Source organism: Chiloscyllium punctatum, chromosome 48 (genome assembly GCF_047496795.1).
Source record: "Chiloscyllium punctatum isolate Juve2018m chromosome 48, sChiPun1.3, whole genome shotgun sequence".
NCBI lineage: Eukaryota > Metazoa > Chordata > Chondrichthyes > Orectolobiformes > Hemiscylliidae > Chiloscyllium > Chiloscyllium punctatum.
In genome coordinates, this window is record NC_092786.1 from 57,620,874 (window position 1) to 57,643,714 (window position 22,841).

General features: G+C 41.3%; 1 protein-coding gene across 2 annotated transcripts; it reads right to left on the bottom strand.

Moving 5' to 3' along the window:
* Positions 1 to 1,295: 1,295 nt before the first annotated feature.
* On the bottom strand, positions 1,296 to 22,841 carry ciao2a (cytosolic iron-sulfur assembly component 2A). 2 transcript variants are annotated; one of them, XM_072565330.1, is made up of 5 exons: positions 22,665 to 22,841; positions 12,285 to 12,449; positions 7,101 to 7,150; positions 4,590 to 4,635; positions 1,296 to 4,056 (listed from the first exon to the last, which is right to left on the bottom strand). In XM_072565330.1, the coding sequence occupies exons 1-5, from the start codon at positions 22,786 to 22,788 to the stop codon at positions 3,956 to 3,958; spliced, it is 486 nt and encodes a 161-aa protein (XP_072421431.1). In that variant the 5' UTR covers positions 22,789 to 22,841; the 3' UTR covers positions 1,296 to 3,955. The 2 variants fall into 2 exon arrangements, with proteins under 2 accessions (XP_072421431.1, XP_072421432.1); XM_072565331.1 differs by having other exon boundaries at positions 3,953 to 4,056; positions 4,586 to 4,635.

The window sequence follows — 22,841 nt, forward strand, 5'->3', positions numbered from 1 at the left end:
AAGTGAGAGGGGAAAAGTTTAAGAAAGATATGCGTGGAAAGTTCTTTATGCAGAGGGTGTTGTGGTCTTGGAACGTGTTTCCAGCGGAGGTGGTAGGGGTGGGAACAATAGCATCATTTAAGATGTGCCTAGATAGATCCATGACTGGGCGGGGAGCAGAGGGATACAGAACTTTAGAAAATATCCGACAGGTTTAGAGCGAGGATCTGGATTGGCGCAGGCTTGGAGGGCCCAAGGACCTGCTTTTGTGCTGTAATTTTCTTCGTCCTTTTTTTTTTGTCAATAAGACTAAGGCAATAAGCAATCGGATCCAATCTCCAGACTGAGGTTGGTCAATCTTGCTGGTCCTTTGATTAAAATTCAATTGGTTTCTGATACTAAACACATTCAGCAGAATTCACTGGGATTTGTGTCAATGACTGTGACATTACACAACCACCCCCCCCCCACACACATTGTACCAACTTCCTATTCCTTTCACCCTCCCCTTACCTATGTAACCCCCCAGATAGGGACACAAGCAACAAGCATCTCTCAGGAGACAGTGACCTCATTTGTGGCCCTCGATGACTGAACTAAATAAATAATCCTGTAAGAAGGGTGAAAGTGACCCCAAAACATTTTTCGGCTGTCTAAAGACTGAAAGTATTATTATTCTAGTATGTATACTGATCCTTGTCGGACTGGACTCTACAATTATGCAGTAAAATACATCTCAGGGTATCTGAAATTGATAATAGTCACCTTACTTCATGAGACTTAAAATAAAGCTGTGAGGTGTTGGAGGTTCAGGACCTAGGAACCAGAAATGTGATTTACAACAAATTGCACATATGTATCATCTTGTAATAGTCCAGAGCACTTTGTGGGGCGTGATCAAACAAGAAATAATGCCATGCAAAAGGACATCCGAAAACAGTTGATCAGAATCTGGTCATAGTAGTTATTTTTTAAAAAAATATTTGTCCATGGGATGTGGACACGGACAAATAGCTAGGCAGCATTTATTAGCCAGAGGGCAGATAAGAATCTGCCACATTGCTGTGGGTCTGGAGTCACATGTAGGCCAGACCAGGTAAGGATGGCAGATTTCCTTCCCTAAAGGGCATTAGTGAAACACATGGGGTTTTATTACAATCAATGGTTACATCAGCCCAACTTTTTGCTGATTTCAAATTGTACCATCGGCCATCATGGGATTTGAACCAATAGCACTAGCCTGGGACTCTGGATTACTAGTCCAATGATATTAAGTTTTCAAGTTTTTAAACAAATTTTTAAAAATTACAGCACGCTTGTAATCCAAATGTTTCTGTAATATACATTTGTTAAATCACAAATTAGTAACATTACATACAATAGATGTAAGATCATTATCTAAAACACAATTTCTCTCCAGTGTTTTTGCTTAATGTATGTTTTGCAGAATTTGTTATTTCAGATTTCCAGCATCTGTAGTATTTTGCATTTATTTTAATGTATACAACAAGACTCAGTCCTGACACAAATCTGTATTCACTCAGTGCAGAGGCTAAAGGGTTCTATCACATCTGAAAATATTACAAAAGACAGATGAATTGAGCAAGCAACTTTATCAGTCAGATCTGCACCAAAATGTTCGTTCCTCCAATTTGTTTATGTAAGAGGGCAAACCTTGTCTAGCCAATTGCAAAATGTATAAAAACATTTAAGATGTTTCGCGAGACATTGCAGAGTCTCAGATTTAAAAAAACTCACCCTCGGAGACAAACTGTGGAAAGGTTTTGACCCTTAGAAACTTGCACAATGAATTTTGAAAAAACTGAAACACATTTTCTCAGTAAACTCCCATTTAATTCCAAGCAAATAGTATCCACCAGACAGTAAACTGTCCAAGGTTTATAACCAGGTTTGTGCACCAGATGCACCCTTCATTCCCCAAATAATCTTCTGATCAATAAAAGCCAGTGCAAGGGTCCAAGACCAATGACTGGAATAATAGGAAGCCCCATCATGGCTAAAGAAAATTATCACAGTGTCATTAATGTAAATGCAAACTACCAATAGCTTGGCCTAACAGGGTACATTTTTAAAAGTAGATTCAAACATTGACTCATAGCAGCACTTTGTGATTCACTTGGTATATATGATTCTGAAAGGCTCCCAGTGCCCTAGTTTGTATAGCCAGGTTATTGATTAGGGAATTGATGCTGGTATGAGTGTCCTGGAAGGGGACGGGGTGGAGGTGTTGTTGGTGTGGGCAGAAGAATAGGACTCATTTCCATTTTTGCTCGATCACCATCCAGTGACTGCTGTTGAAAAGTGTACCTCTGTGAAGATTGGCCAAGGACAGGACCCAGCTCAGCTGTGATGCCACTTTTGGTTGTGCAGCCTGCTAACAATTATTGCTTTTCTACCTGGAAAATGGGTAGTGTAGTGAAGGGCTACAAGAATCTGAGGAAATGGCCCCCCACAGGAGTACGACTTATCTGGACAACTGAACTTTTAGCTGTTGTGTTCATCCACTGCAGGAGCCAGTTGGATAAAATTGTCAAAGTTAGTCCAAGAGGAAGGGTGGAATGGAAGGATGTGCTGAAAGGGTGGAACATAAACAATGATTATAGCCTTGTGATGGTGAATGGGCTATTTATTTATGAGAAATAAAAGATAATGTGGGCTCCAGGACTTAATGATGCCTGCCCTCCAATTCACACTGATGGTATCATTTGGCATACATCTTTGTATTTTGCTCACGGTTATTTTTATTGTTTTGCTACTGCTTACATTAATGATCTGATTTGCAGGCTGTGAAATTCAACATTACTTTTGATTGTTTAAAATCTTCCCAGCATCTCAGAGTCCGCTTTGAGTTTGGAGCTGTTTTTCCAGGAATATCTACATCTGGAATGCTAGAGACTGCGGGCGGGTGGAGGGGTGATGTTGGTTAGAGTAACCAGTTAGAATTCACCCCACATCTTCAGTTTCTTTCTGGCTTCCTCCCAAAAAAAAAAGCACCCTGAGCACTTTCCGAATTAAGAAATTAAAGAACATCTGAAAACAAAACCCTGTCTCCAATTCCCTTTCATTATTCACACATAACAATGGAGAATAGAAACCCTGAGACTTGCAACAACTATGTAGACACGCGTAGGAATGCAGGCTCCTCCCGGGTTGTTACTCATGGCTTGAAAGCTGTCTGGCAAGTTTAATGGGTTAGGTTACATGTAACAGATCTCATGTCATAAAACTTCAGCAACTAAGTGGAATTGGTGACAGGTCTGTCTTGTGGTTATTTTGAGAAGCAACAGATAATTAACATTGAAAGTGGACTACTCAATAAAAGATCAAACAATAAAACAGCTTTTCATAATGTAGTAAAAATCATCAAATATTGATTTTACTTTTCACTATTTTCTGCTTTTTAGACTTTAGACATCTCTGACACATGCATTGAACAGTGTATAAAGATGGAGGTAAAATTTTAAATGAATCCTTTTGTGCAGCACTTCATTACCTTGTTATTAAATGTACAGGACCAGGGTAAATGATTTCCCTTTGAGATGGGATGTGTCGGGACAATATAATCCTCTTCCAACATGCTGAGACCACTACAATCTGAATTAGTAGCTGAAACCCTCAGTCTTGTTCTTGAAAATTCTTATTTTAATAGCTGAATAGTAGTGAAACATTAAATGTTGCATATCAATTTGCATCAGGGCAATATTTTGAAGAGTGCACTTTCAATTACTGGATTAACTTTGAGCCTCAAGTATTTCAGAGAATCCTCATGTTTAGGATGATATTCTCAACCTGAAACTGAACAATTATATTAGAAATTTCTTAATTAGTATAAAGGTAAAAAGAAGCTTTTTGGAAAAAAGTTTGTAAGATGTGTAAAGAGACAATCCTTATTTGCCAGATTTTGCAAACAACAGGACGTGAGTAGTTGTTGTTTATCCATGTGGCTGGTAATTGTTCAGTCATCTGGCTCTATAACACACTGTTCCACAATCTCTCGTAAATTTGGATTCTCCATCGCTGCTGCCACTCGCTCCTTATCATTGATCTGCTTATTAACTTAAAAAAAAAGGAATAAAAGGCAGACCTATTAATAAATAACGCAATAGTGTACAAAGATGGTGTGTAGCAAATTCACTTAAGTGTTTGGGGAAATGTTTTGGCCCATCGGAGGAAAAGATCCCAATACTAGGGATCTGAATCTAACTGCCTTACCCCCAACTTTGCTTCTACACATCAATGTTTAAGCATTGTGAGATCAGAGAGCACGGAAAATATGAGTTGCTTCCTGTTAATCTACAACAACATGCCTCAAATGCCTAGACCTGCCTGCTACCCTGCTATACTGGAGATTTCTGTTTATCACACCAAACACTAACTGTTGACACAAGTATTTCCCCTAAATTTCTATCTTGCAAACATTTCACTCTAATTCACTCTGTTTTACTGTCTCTGTGAATATGTGAAACAGTTAGAGGTGTCTCTTTGGGCAATAAAAGGGGTTAATAAAAGGACAATTAGGATACAAGTGGTGTAGCAATTAAAAAAAATTATTTTGGTCATAATACAGAATTTAATTAGAACATACTTACTATCTTCCTCAGTAGAATGCGACCCTTGAGAGATGTAAATTTCCAACTGTAAAGTCACAAATGTCATTTAATTACTTATCAACTACTTCATACGGTAACTTTTTTTAAGCGATAAAAGAGACAATAACCAGAACTACTGGCTTGACAGTGTCAGAGATCATCATATAGCAGCCAGTCTGTGACATGACTAATATCAATAGGATTCAATGGTCAAAGATTTCCCCAGACCAAGATTTGCAGAATATCAAATCGGTAGTTTATTCATCATCTCCTTTAACAGCGATGAACAGCAATAACTGTGCCATACCAGTGTCAGGGGAAAAACACATTGCAATTGGCTGTCATGTTGCCCCACTTTACAACAGCAATTACAATGTGAAAGTATTTCATTGGCTTTGGGATGTCTCCAGCCATGAAAGGTGTTAGATAAACGCATGTCATTTGTTTTCCATTGAGCAGAGAAGGCCAAGATTAGATTTAGAACAGGATATTAAGATGATGAATAATTTTGATAGTGAATAGGTTTCCCTCTGAAAGTCAATTCATTAATGAAGAGTCATCAATACACCAATAGAGTACTAAATAAAAACTGAAGGAACTGTGGATGCAGTAAATCAGGTCACTGGACCTAAAACGTTAACTCTGAGAGAAACCAGAGTTGCTGCCAGACCTGCTGAGCTTTTCCAAGCAATTTGTGTTTTTGTTAAAAGAGAGTGTGATAGATTGCTTCCCAAGAAGCAATCCCAACAATCACAAACGAAGCTGCGTTAGAACATTATTTCAATGAGCCACCACACACTGCAGCACAGAGGAACTACGCAGAGCAGAGGAAAATCACCAATTCCGTGTATTCAAAAGAAATGGGTACCCAATGAACACAGTCCACAGATTTCTCAGCAACAAACCCAAATAAGCAGACAAAACACGTCCAGAAACCCTAGCCACTGTCCACTACATCAAAAACATCTCGGAAATGACTGCCAGACTACTCAGACTCCTTGGCATCATGGTAGCCCACAAACCCACCAACACACTAAAACAGCAGCTAATGAATTTGAAAGACCCTATACAGACAACAAGCAAAACTAATGTTATTTTCAAAATACTCTGCAAGGACTATAACAAACACTACGTTGGACAACAGGCAGAAAACTAGCCACCAGGATACATGAACATCAACTAGTCACAAAACGACATCACCCACTCTCACTAGTATCCTTATATACAGACAAGGAAGGACACCACTTCGACTGGAGCAACACATCCATCCTAGGACAAGCCAAACAGAGACACGCATGAGAATTCCGAGAAGCATGGCATTCCAACTGGAACTCTATCAACAAATACATTGGATCCCATTTACCACCGCCTGAAAAAAAGAGCTGGAAAAGACATCACCGTAAGAAATGACATCACTAACCCAAGGAAACCCAAACACACAAATAGAAAGTGGGTTACACCCAGAGTGTTTCATCCAGAGGCTCACTGAAGATTTTTTAGGAGTTAAAATAATGTTACTGCAAAGACTTACATGAAATGCTTGGTTTCTGAAATGTATAAGCTCATAATGAAATGAAAGCTATTGAAAATAAAAAGACAATGCTGGAGAAACTCAGCAGGTCTGGCTGCATCCGTGTACAGAGAAAGAGTTAATAGTTTGAGTCCATTGTGACTCTCCTCCAGAACTGAAGTTTTCCAATTCAATTCCTAACTACTCTGCTTGTGACCTGTATTTGAATGTTGCCCTATTTCAATTTAGCAAAATAGGTGACAACCATTCTCTGGTTAATTACTAAAAGCAAAGCAGTTTCCAATCAGAATCAATCTGCCTTAAAAAAATAGATTAGCTGTTAATTGTCAGTCATTATTAACCTATGCATTCTCCACGGCAATACCTCTAACAATCAGAGTCCACACATTAATTAGCACTCTCTTCTCATAGATTACAAATGTTGGTATTCCCTTTTATACTGATATTCTTATGAAACATCCTGATGGGTATAAGACAGAAAGCTTTGACTAAATATATTTTTTCAGCAATAGTAAAAAGGAGGTGGTATCAGTGGTGTTAGCAAGGCCAAGATGTCTTGTTGTTTTCTACTCTTGAAAAATATGGTGTGGAGTTAACTCTTTAACAGCCGCAGTTAATTTTGTATAACTGTGTCCACAATGCTGTTAGAAAGACAGTTCTAGATTATTGACCTAGTTACAGTGAAGGAACAGTGATATAGATCCAAGGCAGGATGTTATGTATTGGAGGGAAACCAGAGGGGTTGATGCTTTCTTTTTCTGCTGCCTTTGCCCTCATTAGGATGGAGAACTCCTCAATAACCAGATGTTGTAGCAATATTTTCTATCCCACATGTACTGATTAAATCAAAACCAAGGCTAGTATTGGTTTCTTGGAACGCTATAGGGAATACATTAAGCAACATCCCATCATCAAAATAACATGAGAAATTCTACGTCAATGAAACCTGGAAGTTGAAGCAACATTTTTCTTTGTCTTACCTTGTGTTTGAATGGTAGACACCTTTGCAACTTGACTCGTAGACAGAGACCTATAAACATGAAATAAATTAATGCAAAAATGATCACTAATACCTTTCACAGCAATGTTATTTTCCTTGCCAATTCTCTCCTATTTTGAACTCTCTCATCTTTTTCTGAGATAGTTTCAGGAGCACCTCCTAATTTCTGCCCTCTATTGGCAGTCAATTTGGGGATTTCACACAAACTCTTGCCCTATTTTCACCTAAACATCAGAAACTAAACAGACCCCTTCTTGATCTTTCCCCTCATCTTGTCTGAAATGAGCTGTTCTGCCCAATTCAACACAGATCAAGGATCAAGCCATCATCTTCCTGGTTGGAGTCTCAGTTACTCTATGGATGGGCCCAATAGGCCAGAAGGGAGATGCTATTGTTGACTTCAGCAATTTTTTTGACCTACAAACCCTCGCATAAGAGTTCCCTTATCAACAGGTTTAAGTGCATGGTCCAATCTGGCATTCCCAGTGCAGTACTGAAGGAGTACCGCATCGTCTGAGATGCCATCTTTCAGATGTGACATTAAATAGAGGTCCCAGCTGCCCTTCAGATAGATATAAAAGGTCCCGGGACAGCACTTGAAAATGGGTAGGGGAGGTCTCCCAGTTTCCTGACCAATATTTAACACTCAGCATACATCCTAATGGCAGTGGAGTAGGATGCTCTAACTGGAGTCTTCAGCTCCTTTCTCTTTTTCTCCCCCTTTGGTCTCTCAGTGGGTCCAGGTCTGGTCCCCTAGTGGCTCGTGGTGTGTCTCAGCCTGGTCTCTAGACAGTATTTTGATCAATCTCTCAGTGAATCATGGCAGTGTCTCGGCTCAGCATGGGTAGATCCTGCCCAGGCATGTTCCCGAAGCACCGTGGGGAGATTGGAGAGATGGTGATATCAGCAACAGTGATGGTATCTGCAGTGACGTCATCAGTGAGAACAGACAGCTGAGGACCCCCTGGGGAGCGAGATAAGTGGAGAACTCGTCAAAGACTGTTGACCTTTTGGCTTTTTCAATTATTTTCCTAGTTTAAACTACAAGAGATTTTAATGTAAAAGATAACTTATTTCTTTATTTTTGACTATTCTGTGAAATAATGCTTAACTTTATAACCATCAATTCTCTTACTGCCTTGTACCTAAGGTTTTTCTTGTACATAGGTACTTTGGTATCTCGGATGGCACCATGTGTGGTGACATTATGCACTTTTCACTGTACTCCTGTACTTGGGTACATGTGGGAGAAAGCGAGGACTACAGAAACTGGAGATCAGAGTCAATGAGTGTGGTGCTGGAAAAGCACAGCAGGCCAGGCAACATCCGAGGAGCAGGAGAATCGGCATTTCAGGCATAAGCCCTTCATCAGGAGTAAGGTCATCATTCCTGATGAACGGCTAATGCTTGAGTACATTAAATCTAAAATATCATATCAATAATATTAAATATCAGCAAATTGTCTGGTCAGCTTTTTTTTACAACTCCTTCATGGGATGTGGGCATTTCTGGTAAAGCCAGCGTTTGTTGCACATCCCTTATATCCCATGGATTGATTTCAGAGAGTAGGTCATTACGAGTTGACCACATTGCTGTGGGTCTGGTGTCATATGTAGGCCAGACCAGGTAAGGATGGCAGATTTTACTCCCAAAAGGACTTTAATGATGGTGCTTATGCCATTAGTTTTCTGATCACCATTACGGAGACTAATTTTATACTCCAGGCTTTATTCATTGTATTTAAATGTCACGAGCTGCTGTGAGAGGCTTCAGCCCATGTTTCCAGAGCATTAGCCTGGGCCTTTGGATTGCACCTGTAAATACAAGGTCAGTGTGGGAGATTGTTTTGAGTTCTTGCATGCTGATTCAGGAAACTGTAATCAAAGGGAGTTAGGACAACACCAATTCTGCATCCTGTGCTTGCAGCTGAATGTACAGTTCCTCCTACTGCACCCCATTAACACACACTAATCCAAATCCAGAGAGGAGCACCCCTGTGAATAGAACGCTATGACTTCTGATTTCCCACATTTTGGTCAGATTGTATCCTCAGGAACATTTAAGCTGTTGGCTTGAGCCTAAAAGCAAAGACTCGCCAAAGTAATTTCAGCTCGGAGCCTTGCATCCTGGGAGTGTGGAGACATTCATCCTCTCAATCTGCATTGATCCAGTCAAGCCCTAAAGGTCAAAATGCAGCTTTTGAACCCACTGAGTCAAACAATCTTCCCTCACCCCTTTTTTAAAAAACAGATTTTACTAAGAGTGGGTGAGGATAGCAATCTCTGACATCTAACATTTTCCTAAGCCTTGTGCAACAGGTACTTAGTTTTGTCAATAGATTATTTAGAGAAGAATAAAGCTCTAACAATCAACTGTGTGAAAATTCTTTCAACTCTTGACAAGAAAACTGATTCAGTGTCCTTTGACCTTTAACCTGTTAACCCTCAAATACAATTACTTTTAAATGTTTAGCATAGGTCACAACCCACTGCATAGAAGAAACAGGAAGCAACAATGCCCAGGATCTCTATTTCTATTTTATTTATCCAAGAGTGACAGCAATGAGCACCAAACCATCGGGAGGTTAATTCTATTTGAAGAAGGACACAAACTTGTAAAAATAACACAACAGCTGTGGAAAACTCCCATCTTCTGCTCAAAACTCAGCAACAATGACACAGTGTTAACACTGCAAAGCATTTAAATAGCGTCTATCTTGTTCTTATTGCAGGACTCAGAAGAACAACCACAGTCAAGGAAAGTTTCACGGTGGGTCAGTGTGTAACCTTGGCAACAGCAGGAAGTTTGTGAAGGAGTTGGGGGTGGTGCTGGTGGGGAGGGAGAGATAAGGACGATTAAACAGCTGTCCCCAACTTGAGGGAAAACTCAGAATGCTGTTACTGCCAGCAACCATCTCTGTTTGTCATACAATAGTCTCTCACTCATCAGGCTGCCTACCTGCCCAGGAGGAACCATGCAGCCATCATTCGTACATCTCATTTATTTTAAACACAGCAATGTTCTAGGATATCCTTGCTAAAATTTGTGCATAGGCTATTCCCTCTTTAATTTCTCCTCCTTTGTGGTGAACTGGTTACAGTGCATCAGAGGGCTATGCAGAGTTTGTTGTATTTGGAAGAATAGAGGACCGGTATCACTGCACATCAAGACAGAGAAATGACAAATGTAGTCAAGAGCATCTGAGGAGCAGGAGAATCGACACTTCGGGCAAAAGCCTCTTGCTCCTCAGATGCTGCCTGACCTGCTGTGCTTTTCCAGTGCCACACTCTCAACTCTAATCTCCAGCATCCTCACATTTGCCTAAACGATAAATGTAACCTTGCCATCAGGCAACATTCAAATAGAAGACATACGAAAACCTTTTGATGAGGGAACACTTATGCGAGGCTCTGATAAGAGTGGAGTGGCAGAATACAAGGAACTTTCACTTTTTTTCTATGTTTTCCCTCCCAACAGAGCCTTAATCTGTATTGTTCAAGGAATAGGTTGTCCAGCAGATAGATTGATTCATAAAACCGAAACCTCTGATGGATACAGTGTTGGTTCCAGTTTTCTTTATAAATGGCTTGTTCACTGATGATTGCACGATGATCAGTATTAATCACGACTCCTCAGATACTGAAGCAGTCCATGTTTAAATGCAGCAAGACCTTGGGCTAACAAGTAGCAAGTAACATTTGTGTCACACAAGTGCCAGTCAATGATCAGCTCTAACAAAAAAGAATCTGACCATCAACCCTTGACATTCAATGGTATTACCATCACTAACAATATCCTGGGGGTTACCATTGACCAGAAACTGAACTAGACTTGCCATATAAATTGTGGCCATAAAAGCAGGTCAAAGCAGTGAGTAACTCACCTCCTGTCTCCCCAAAGTCTATCCACCAACTACAGGGTGCAAGTCAGGTGCGTGATGGAATACTCCCCATTTGCCCAGAGGAATGCAGTTTCACCAACACTGGAGAAGCTTTACGCCATTCAGGACAAAGCAGCCCACTTGATTAGCACCACATCCGTAAGCACTCCCTTCATCACCAACACTCAATAGCAGCAGCGTGTATTATCTACAAAACATACTGCAAAACTAAAGCTCCTTACACAGCACCTTCCAAACATGTAGCAATCACTATCTTGTTTGTGATGATGTTCCCATATATCTACTACCCTTGTCTTTCTAGATTGAGTCACAGAGATGTACAGCATGGAAACAGACCCTTCGGTCAAACTAGTCCATGCTGAACAGATATTCTAATCTAATCCAGTCCCATTTGCAAGCACTAGTCCATATTCCTCTAAACCCTTCCTATTCATATATTCATCCAGGTGCCTTTACAAATGCAGCATTTAAAAGGTATCTGGATGGGTATATGGATCGGAAGGTTTTTGAGAGTTATGGGCCAAGTGCTGGCAAATGGCACTAGATTAGGTTAGGATAGCTGGACCAAAGGGTCTGTTTCCATGCTGTACATCCCTATGACTCAATCTAGAGAGACAAGGATAGTAGATACAAGGGAACACCATCACAGCAAGTTTCTCTTCAAGTCACTCACCTTCGTTATTTGTAAATATATCACTGGGTCAAAGTCCTGGAACTCTCTCCCTAATAGCACAGTGGGTCAAACTACAGCACATGGTCTGCAACTATTCAAGAAGGCAGCTCACTACCACCTTCTCAGTGGCAACTGGGGATGGGTAATAAACACTGGCCCAGCCAGCAATGCCCACATTCATGAATGACTCTTTCTGGAGATCTGAGCACAAAATCCAGGCATACTTTTTCAGCAGCGTCTCGGGGCAATCCTGCACTGTTGGAGCTACTGTAACTTGGATGAGATTTTAAACCAAAGTTGTGTTTGTTGCCTCAGATGTCTTGGGCGCATAAAAGACCTCAGGGCATTGTTTCTGCTCCCTAGCACCCTGAACCTGATATTTATCTCTCACTCAACATCAATAAAACAGATTATCTGGTCATAGATATATTGCTGCTTCTGGAAATTGCTGCCTACAAATTGGCCACTGCATTTCCTACATTGCTTTAGTGACTATACTCAAAAGTATTTTATTGCTTTAAAGCGCTTTTGGACATGCTAAGGTCATGAAAGTCATTCCATTAATGCAAGGTCTTTCTTTCTTCACTCACCAATTAGTGTGGCTAGAGAGCAGTGAGGTACTGTTGGTTTGAAGTGAATAATGATGAGGTACTCATCATCATCCAATGATTTCACCTCGATGCATTCTTCAGCTACGACCTCCAACTCTTCCAGAGAGTTGGGCTTCTCTGGGTCACGAATTGTACGAATGATATCTGACATAGGACAAAGGTGCAAACAAAAGTTAATACTTTTGAGTATTATTATCTGCTTTTGGTTACAAAACTCATTTAAATCTCAACAGAATCCTGGTTCAGACTTTTACAAACCTCCAAAATGATGCTCTCCATCATAAAGGGAATTGCTACTTCACCTCCAACTTACAGTCTCAGAGTAAGTTCGTTGCTACTTTGATTTTAATTGGTTAAGGTTTGGATTCTTGTCTACATAGAGTTTGATGCTTCCCAAACAAGATCGCCGGCAGAGTGGAAAATTTAATTTACAATCTCTTTCAATCCAGCAGTACATGAAGAACACCATTTCAACCATTGCATCACTTTCTCACAGTTCATACCTCTAAAGTTCACAGTCTATAATTAGATAGTTACTCTACTACATGTCCCATTGCAGTAACTCTATGAGCTCTATCAAAAGTTAAAAACACGACTCTAGTTTCCAGGCATTCCTTTTGCTTAACTTTAGCTTGGACAGATCCTGCATATGTTGTATTCTTTCTAAATGGAATTTAAGTAACATTGCTTGGGGGAAAGAGCTGGAGGAAATGCAAATGAGCTAGGACATGATCTGGGATTTCAAGTTCTGGGAAAACAAGCATTGATTTCTCCAATTTGAGCCACTGGACTTTGTAGTGCTCAAACATGATCATAAAATCAGAATTATTATAGCACCTAAGGAGGTCATTTGGCCCATCTGGTTTGCAACATTGCATTAGAAGAAAGCATTTGCATTGATATAGCAATTATAACACAGTGATTTACAACAAAGATATAACTGAGTCACTTTGTAGCATGAGTTCAGATGGATAGCCAAAAGCACAGAGCAAAAGACAAGCTTTGACAAGATTTTGAAGATGCGTAAAGAAACAGTAAGGAATCTGGAGTGGGGGAGGAGGGGTTACAGGAACTCGAGAAGGAATTTAAGATAATGCAGCAAAGTTGGCCGAAGGCTCTGTTGCCAGTGTTGGAGGATGGGAAGCACAAGAAGTGTGAGCCAGAGATCTAAAGGACACAAAGGAATTGGATTGGTGCAATGAGGTTATGGAAGGAATTAAATAACATAGGTCTTAAGAATTTTACTGTGATGTCCATAGAACAGTTATCGATATAGAACCATGGGTCTTATCTGGTGACACAGGTGGTAAAGCTTTAGATGGATTGGAGGGGGGAGGGGGGGGGGGGGGGGGGAGTAGAGTCTGGTGTGAACTTAATAGAACTATTCATGGTACCTGGAGGAAGGCTGGGTATAGTCAGTTTTGTTTACAAATATAGATTAATCTGGACCACTCAGTTATGTGGTGATTGCAATTGTCCACTTTTGATGCCAATATGCATACCTTTGTTTTCAAAAGTTAGGAAGTGGTTTTGGAAGTCTAAACCTACCTTGTTCTCTCTAATTAATTTTAAAAATAACATCTCACAAAGCATTTTGCTTTATTTCCTTTAATTCTCCATAAGTGAAGCATTACTCCGAACCTGACAGGTCAGAGACATGAACAAATAAAGTTGCTCCACATGCTTGCTCGAAGAAAACCAAAATGATGAAAAATACTCGTGGTTTTGGGTTTACAATCCAAAAGATTGAGAGTTTGAGTACTTTAGATGGGTCAGTTTTTGTCCAATGTGTGCAGGATGGTTTCCTGACACAGCATGCAGACAGGCCAACAAGGGGCAATGACTCATTGGCTTTGTTAATGGGTAATGAATCTGGCCAGGTGTTAGATTTGGAGGTAGGTGAACACTTTTGGTGATAGTGACCACAATTCAGTTATGTTTACTTTAGCGAATGGAAAGAGATAGCTACATAATGCAGGACAAGAGTTTTTGCTGGGGGAAAGGCAATTATGATGTGATTGGACAAGATTTAGGATACAAAGGATAGCGAATGAAACTGCAGGGGGTGGGCACACTTGAAATGTGGAACTTATTCAAGGAACAGCTACTGTGTGTCCTTGATAAGTATGTACGTGTCAGACAGGGAGGAAGTGGTTCGAGTGAGGGAGCCATGGTTTACAAAAGAAGTTGAATCTCTTGTCAAGAGGAAGAAGAAGGCTTATGTTAGGATGAGACGTGAAGGATCAGTTAGGGTGCTTGACAGTTACAACTTAACCAGAAAAGACCTAAAGAGAGAGCTAAGAAGAGCCAGGAGGGGACATGAGAAATCTTGGCAGGTAGGATCAAGGAAAACCCAAAACTTTCTATAGGTATGTCAGGAATAAAAGAATAAAGTAAAAACAATGACTGCAGATGCTGAAAACCAAATACTGGATTAGTGGTGCTGGAAGAGCACAGCAGTTCAGGCAGCATCCAACGAGCAGCAAAATCGACGTTTCGGGCAAAAGCCCTTCATCAGGAATAATGAAGGGCTTTTGCCCGAAAGGTCGATTTCGCTGCTCGTTGGATGCTGCCTGAACTGCTGTGCTCTTCCAGGACCACTAATCCAGGAATAAAAGAATGACTAGAGTGAGATTAGGGCCAATCAAGGATAGTAGTGGGAAGTTGTGCGTGGAATCCAAGGAGATAGGGGAAGCGCTAAATGAATACATTTTGACAGTATTCACACTGGAAAAACACAATGTTGTCGAGAATGCTGAGATACAGATTACTAGACTAGACAGGATTGAGGTTCACATGGAGGAGGTGTTAGCAATCCTAGAAAGTGTGAAAATAGATAAGATCCCTGGGCCGGATGGGATTTATCCTAAGATTCACTGGGAAGCTAGGGAGGAGATTGCAGAGCCTTTGGCTTTGATCTTTATGTCGTCATAGTCTACAGGTACAGTGCCAGAAGACTGGAGGATAGCAAATGTTGTCCCCTTGTTCAAGAAGGGGAGTAGAGACAACCCTAGTAATTTCAGACCAGTGAGTTTTACTTCAGTTGTGGGTAAAGTATTGGAAGGGGTTATAAGAGATAGGATTTATAATCATCTAGAGATGAATGAGTTGATTAGGGATCGTCAACACAGTTTTGTGAAGGGTAGGTTGTGCCTCACAAACCATATTGAGTTCTTTGAGAAGGCAACCAAACAGGCGGATGAGGGTAAAGCGGTTGATGTGGTGTATATGGATTTCAGTAAGGTGTTTAATAAGGTTCCCCATGGTAGGCTATTGCACAAAATACAGAAGCATGGGATTGAGGGTGATTCAGCAGTATGAATCAGACATTGGCTAGCTGAAAGAAGACAGAGGGTGGTGGTTGATGGAAAATGTTCATCCTGGAGTTCAGCTACTAGTAGTGTACTGCAAGGATCTGTTTTGGGGCCACTGCTGTTTGTCATTTTTATAAATGATCTAGATAAGGACATAGAAGGGTGGGTTAGTAAATTTGCAGATGACATTGTTGGTGGAGTTGTGGATAGTGCTGAAGGATATAGAAGGTTACAGAGGGACATAGATAAGCTGCAGAGCTGGGCTCAGAGGTGGTGAACGGAGTTTAATGTGGAGAAATGTGAGGGGATTCACTTTGGAAGGAATAATAGGAATAAAGAGTACTGGGCTAATGGTAAGATTCTCAGTAGTGTAGATGAGCAGAGAAATCTGTGTCCTTGTATATAGATCCCTGAAAGTTGCCACCCAGGTTGAGAGGGTTGTTAAGAAGGCATACGATGCATTAGCTTTTATTGGGAGAGGGATTGAGTTTTGGAGCCACGAAACTCTATACAAACTCTGGTGCGTCTGCACTTGGAGTATTGCGTACAGTTCTGGTCACCGTATTATAGGAAGGATGTGTAAGCTTCAGAGGAGATTTATTAGGATATTGCCTGGTATGAAGGGAAGGTCTTATGAGGAAAGGCTGAGGGGCTTGAGGCTGTTTTCGTTAGAGAGAGAAGGTGGAAAGATGACTTAATTGAGACATATAAGATAATCAGAGGGTTAGGTAGAGTGGACTGTGAGAGCCCTTTTCCTTGAATGGTGATGGCTAGCAGGAGGGGACATAGCTTTAAATCGATAGGTGATGGATATAGGACAAATGCCAGAAGTAGTTTCTTTACTCAGAGAGCAATAGGGGCATGGAACACATTGCCTGCAACAGTAGTAGACTCACTGACTTTAAGGGCACTTGAATGGTCATTGGATAAACTTAAGAATGAAAATGGAGTGGTTTAGGTTACATGGGCTTCAGATTGTTGTCCCAACCTGTGGAACCATCAAGGGCCAAAGGGCCTGTACTGTGCTGTAATGGGTAAAAACAATTACTGATGAAGGAATACCTGATGAAGGGCTTTTGCCCGAAACGTCAATTTTACTGCTCCTCGGATGCTGCATGAACTGCTGTGCTTTTCCAGCAGCACCACTCTAATCTAGACACTGTGCTGTAATGTTCTATATTCAAATCCCACCATAGGAGATTACACATTTCAATTCAATAGCTGTTGTGATTTATAAATTCACTAATGCTTTTTGAGGAAGGAACCACATCACCTGCACCAGTATGGTCTGACTGATGACTCTTGCCTCACATTGTGCAGTTCTTCTTGACTCCAGTGGGTAACACGGTGGCTCAGTGGTTAGCACTGCTGTCTCACAGTGCCAGGGACTTGTGTTCAATTCCAACCTCAGGCAACTGTCTGCATGGATTTTGCACATCCTTCCTCCCACAATCCAAAGATGTGCAGGTTAGGTGAATTGGTCATGCTAAATTGCCCATGGTGTTCGGGGATGTGTAGGTTTGGTGCATTAGTTGGGGTAAATACAGGTTAGAGTAATGGGTCTGGGTGGGTCGGTGTGGACTTGTTAGGCCGAAGGGCCTGTTTCCACACTGTAGAGATTCTAAGTCAAATCTTCCAATCACTTTGAAGTGCTCTAGTTAGTCATTCTGTTGTATAAACAGTACCACCTGGATGGAATTGATTCAATCTTTGAAAATCAGCATCGAACTATTGCACCATTGTACCACAAGGCAATGCAATTTTGCCAACCATCTTTAATACCCAACTTGGAAACAAGGTGCACATCATGGATTACAAATCATTGAACAATCCCCTTTCATTGAGGATTATATCTGCCATAAATGCTGTTGGATGCGAATCTTATCAGATCGAGTGGATCGGTTGGAGAGACAGATAGAAACGATGAGGAATTTGCAACAGCAACAGTATGCGATGGATGGCAGTTATAGGAAGGGGGGAAAAGTCTCAGATACAGTCACATAGATGGTTAACTCCAGGAAGGGTAAGAGAGGTAGGCAGCTAGTGCAGGAGTCTTTTGTGAATATCCCCATTTCAAACAGGTATGCTGTTTTGGAAAATGTAGGGGGTGATGGATTCTCAGAGGAACATAGCACAAAAAGCCAAGTTTCTGGTATTGAGACTGGCTCTAATGCAATGAAGGATATGCTGGCTTCCGAGATATCAATTGTGTTAGGGGATTCTCTAGTCAGAGGTCCAGACAGACGTTTCTGTGGCCAACAGAGAAAAAGCAGAATGGTGTGTTTTTTCCCTGGTGCCAGGATCAAGGATGTCTCAGAGAGGGTGCAGAATGTTCTCACGGGGGAGAAGGTCCAGCAGGAGGTCATTGTCCACATTGGAACCAACGACATTGGAAGGGAAAAGGTTGAGATTCTGAAGGGAGATTACAAAGAGTTAGGCAGAAATTTAAAAAGGAGGTCCTCAAGGGTAGTAATATCTGAATTACTGCCAGTGCTATGAGCTAGTGAGGACAGGAATAGGAGGATAAAGCAGATGAATGCATGGCTGAGGAGCTGGTGTATGGGAGAAGGATTCACATTTTTGGACCACTGGAATCTCTTTTGGGGTAGAAGAAGGACAGATTGCACCTAAATTGGAAGGGGACTAATATACTGGCAGAGAAATTTGCTAGAACTGCTTGGGAGGATTTAAACTAGTAAGGTGGGGGGGGGGGTGGGACCCAGGGAGATGGTGAGGAAAGAGATCGATCTGAGATAGGTACATCTGAGAACAGAAGTGAGTCAGACAGTCAGGGCAGGTAGGGACAAGATAGGACTAATAAAATAACTGCATTTATTTCGATGCAAGGGGCCTAACAGGGAAGGCAGATGAACTCAGGGCATGGTTAGGAACATGGGACTGGGATATTATAGCAATTACGGAAACATGGCTCAGGGATAGGCAGGACTGGCAACTGAATGTTCCAGGATACAAATGCTACAGGAAGGATAGAAAGGGAGGCAAGAGAGGAGGGGGAGTGGCATTTTTGATAAGGGATAGCATTACAGCTGTGCTAAGGGAGGATATTCCCGGAAATACATCCAGGGAAGTTATTTGGGTGGAACTGAGAAATAAGAAAGGGATGATCACCTTATTGGGATTGTATTATAGACCCCCCAATAGTCAGAGGGAAATTGAGAAACAAACTTGTAAGGAGATCTCAGTTATCTGTAAGAATAAATTGGTGGTTATGGGAGGGGATTTTAACTTTCCAAACATTGACTGGGGCTGCCATAGTGTTAAAGGTTTAGATGGAGAGGAATTTGTTAAGTGTGTACAAGACAATTTTCTGATTCAGTATGTGGATATACCTACTAGAGAAAGTGCAAAACTTGACCTACTCTTGGGAAATAAGGCTGGGCAGGTGACTGAGGTATCAATGGGGGAGCACTTTGGGGCCAGCGACCATAATTCTATTCGTTTTAAAATAGTGATGGAAAAGGATAGACCAGATCTAAAAGCTGAAGTTCTAAATTGGAGAAAGGCCAATTTTGATGATAGTCGGCAAGAACTTTCAAAAGCTGATTGGAGGCAGATGTTCACAGGTAAAGGGATGGCTGGAAAATGGGAAGCCTTCAGAAATGAGACAACAAGAAACCAGAGAAAGTATATTCCTGTCAGGGTGAAAGGGAAGGCTGGTAGGTATAGGGAATGCTAGATGACTAAAGAAATTGAGGGTTTGGTTAAGAAAAAGAAGGAAGCATATGTCAGGTATAGACAGGATAGATCGAGTGAATCCTTAGAAGAAAGTAGGAGTATACTTAAGAGAGAAATCAGGAGGGCAAAATGGAGACACGTGATAGCTTTGGTAAATAGAATTAAGGAGAATCCAAAGGGCTTTTACAAATATGTTAAGGACAAAAGGGTAACTAGGGAGAAAATAGGGCCCCTCAAAGATCAGCAAGGTGGCCTTTGTGTAGAGCCACAGAAAATGGGGGAGATACTAAATGAATATTTTGCATCAGTATTTACTGTGGAAATGGTTATGGAAGATATAGACTGTAGGGAAATAGATGGGTGACATCTTGCAAAATGTCCAGATTACAGAGGAGGAAGTGCTGGATGTCTTGAAACGGTTAAAAGTGGATAAATCCCCAGGACCTGATCAGGTGTACCCAAGAACTCTGTGGGAAGCTAGAGAAGTGATTGCTGGGCCTTTTGCTGAGATATTTGTGTCATCGATAGTCACAGGTGAGGTGCTGGAAGACTAGAGGTTGGCAAACGTGGTGCCACTGTTTAAGAAGGGCGGTAAAGACAAGCCAGGGAACAATAGACCAGTGAGCCGGACCTCGGTGGTGGGCACGTTATTGGAGGGAATCCTGAGGGAAGGACGTACATGTATTTGGAAAGGCAAGGACTGATTCGGGATAGTCAACATGGCTTTGTGCGTGGGAAATCATGTCTCACAAACTTGATTGAGTGTTTTGAAGAAGTAACAAAGAAGATTGATGAGGACAGAGCAGTAGATGTGACCTATATGGACTTCAGTAAGGCGTTCCGACAAGGTTCCCCATGGGAGACTGATTAGCAAGGTTAGATCTCATGGAATACAGGGAGAACTAGCCATTTGGATACAGAACTGGCTCAAAGGTAGAAGACAGAGGGTGGTGGTGGAGGGTTGTTTTTCAGACTGGAGTCCTGTGACCAGTGAAGTGCCTCGAGGATCGGTGCTGGGCCCTCTACTTTTTGTCATTTACATAAATGATTTGGATGCAAGCATAAGAGGTACAGTTAGTAAGTTTGCAGATGACACCAAAATTCGTGGGGTCGTGGACAGCAAAGAGGATTACCTCAGATTACACCAGGATCTGGACCAGATGGGCCAATGGGCTGAGAAGTGACAGATGGACTTTAATTCAGATAAACGTGAGGTGCTGCATTTTGGGAAAGCAAATCTTAGCAGGACTTATACACTTAATGGTAAGGTCCTAGGGAGTTTTGCTGAACAAAGAGACCTTGGAGTGCAGGTTCATAGCTCCTTGAAAGTGGAGTCACAGGTGGATAGGATAGTGAAGGCGGCGTTTGGTATGCTTTCTTTTATTGGTCAGAGTATTGAGTATAGGAGTTGGGAGGTCATGTTGCAGCTGTATAGGACATTGGTCAGGCCACTATGGGAATGTTGCATGCAATTCTGGTCTCCTTCCTATCGGAAAGATGTTGTGAAACTTGAATTGGTTCAGAAAAGATTTACAAGGATGTTGCCAGGGTTGGAGGATCTGAGCTACAGGGAGAGGCTGAACAGGCTGGGTTGTTTTCCCTGGAGCGTCAGAGGCTGAGGGGTGACCTTATAGAGGTTTACAAAATTGAGGGGCATGGATAGGATAAATAGACAAAGTCTTTTCCCTGGGATCGGGAAGTCCAGAACTAGAGGGCATCGGTTTAGGGTGAGCGAGGAAAGATATAAAAGAGACCTAAGGGGCAACTTTTCACGCAGAGGGTGGTACGTCTATGGAATGAGCTGCCAGAGGATGTGGTGGAGGCTGGTATGATTGCAACATTTAAGAGGCATTTGGATGGGTATATGAATAGGAAGGGTTTGGAGGGATATGGGCAAGGTGCTGGCAGGTGGGACTAGGTTGGGTTGGGATACCTGGTCGGCATGTACGGATTGGACTGAAGGGTCTGTTTCCATGCTGTACATCTCTATGACTCTAATAGGTTAGCTTAGAAATTGAACCATTCATTTTAGGGCTGAAGCAACTCACTTAAGTATGACTGTAAATTTTGACCCTCTTCCCAACTCTCCCCTGACTCATTCCACTGACTCTGAAGTTTTACAAAGTGCGGCTAAACTGATTTATTCAGCTTTTTGGAACTTTCTGTAGCAGTTTATGTTCCCCAGCCCACCAAACCCCCACCCGTCTTGCTCCTCTCAGCTCACCCTGACACACACACACACACATTCAGGAAATCTGGTAAAAATTTTAAATATGCATTTCTGTACTGTACTGATCTCTGGTATGGATGATGTCTATCGTGGTAGCAAGAGAGTTTGAGATCATCTCATCGCCTGTATACTCACTGTTCATTAATCATCTACAGAGCTTTAAACAGCACTGTTAGACTAATAAATCTTACAGAACAATTACAGCACAAAGTCTGCACAAATTGGCATTGCATCAGTGCCTCAAGTGTGAACTAACCCAAGGTTCATTCAAGTAGTTAGCTGGAGACCATTTCCAGGATTGAGTACCCCCAAACCGTTCATGTTTTCAACTTCAAGTAACATTTAAAAGATTGGGAGATTTGGAACTTTGAAATTCTTTTTGTCTTTTATCAACATTATTGAATGTCTTTTATCAACATTATTGAAGTTGACAGAACCATCTCTCCTCCGATGATCAAATATGGCCAGTATACAGCAGCACTAAGTAGAAACCCAGACACTTGCCCTACAACATAATCTTTTCCTGGCCTGTTGATGGGACATTGCGCAGACAGCAGGAAAGGTTGTGGAGTTAGGGGGGGAGCGGCTGACAGGCTCAAGACCAGTATAACACCATTCCTTCGGCTTTATCAATATTACATTTTTTAATAACCATACAGAATAGGACAGATTCTGAAAGGGGCTAAATCCAAGACTGACGAGGCTTGTTAATTTTTAACTTTCAGCAAAGATACCATGTTACTAACAACCTGCTCTCTGAATGGACTAGTAAATCAGTCAGTTGTATCAAAGACCATTGGGGATGGGCAGTTAACACTGGCCTTGGCAATGCCATGTCTAATGTCAGTTTTAAAATGACATGATGTGGGCGAATAGTTTCTACACAAATATTATTAGTATATGAGAATACACAGTTTTCAATGGAAAGTATATGTACAGTAACCATCTTGTTTAACAGTTTCTTTTGGGACATTTGTATTAGGCATTAAAACTAACTCTTGATTACTCTAGTGCTATGCAAAAGTTATAGAAATTTGCTAGGTCTGAAGCTTCCCTTTTTCATTAGTTTGACCTTCTTATTGAACAACATCTATGTCTATTCCGTTTATATAGACTTACCATAAACTTCTAACACTTTTTCTTCCATTTTTTTGATTTTCCCTGCATCTTCTTTATTCGATAGCCGCGAGAGAAAAAGAAACTTTGCAAGGGCGTAAGACACAAGCCCAGAAACTATTTCCATCCTTCAGCCATTACACTGCAACTGCTCCAAAACTAACACCATCTAAACTTCCG

What these genes read in the sequence shown, in the direction of transcription:
- ciao2a (XM_072565330.1), bottom strand. Translation starts at nt 22,788, where the DNA reads ATGGAAATAGTTTCTGGGCTTGTGTCTTACGCCCTTGCAAAGTTTCTT. An exon ending in CTCTCTAGCCACACTAATTG is followed by an intron (nt 7,151 to 12,284) that starts GTGAGTGAAGAA and finishes TCATGTTTATAG; the next exon opens with GTCTCTGTCTACGAGTCAAG. An exon ending in GTCTACCATTCAAACACAAG is followed by an intron (nt 4,636 to 7,100) that starts GTAAGACAAAGA and finishes GTGACTTTACAG; the next exon opens with TTGGAAATTTACATCTCTCA.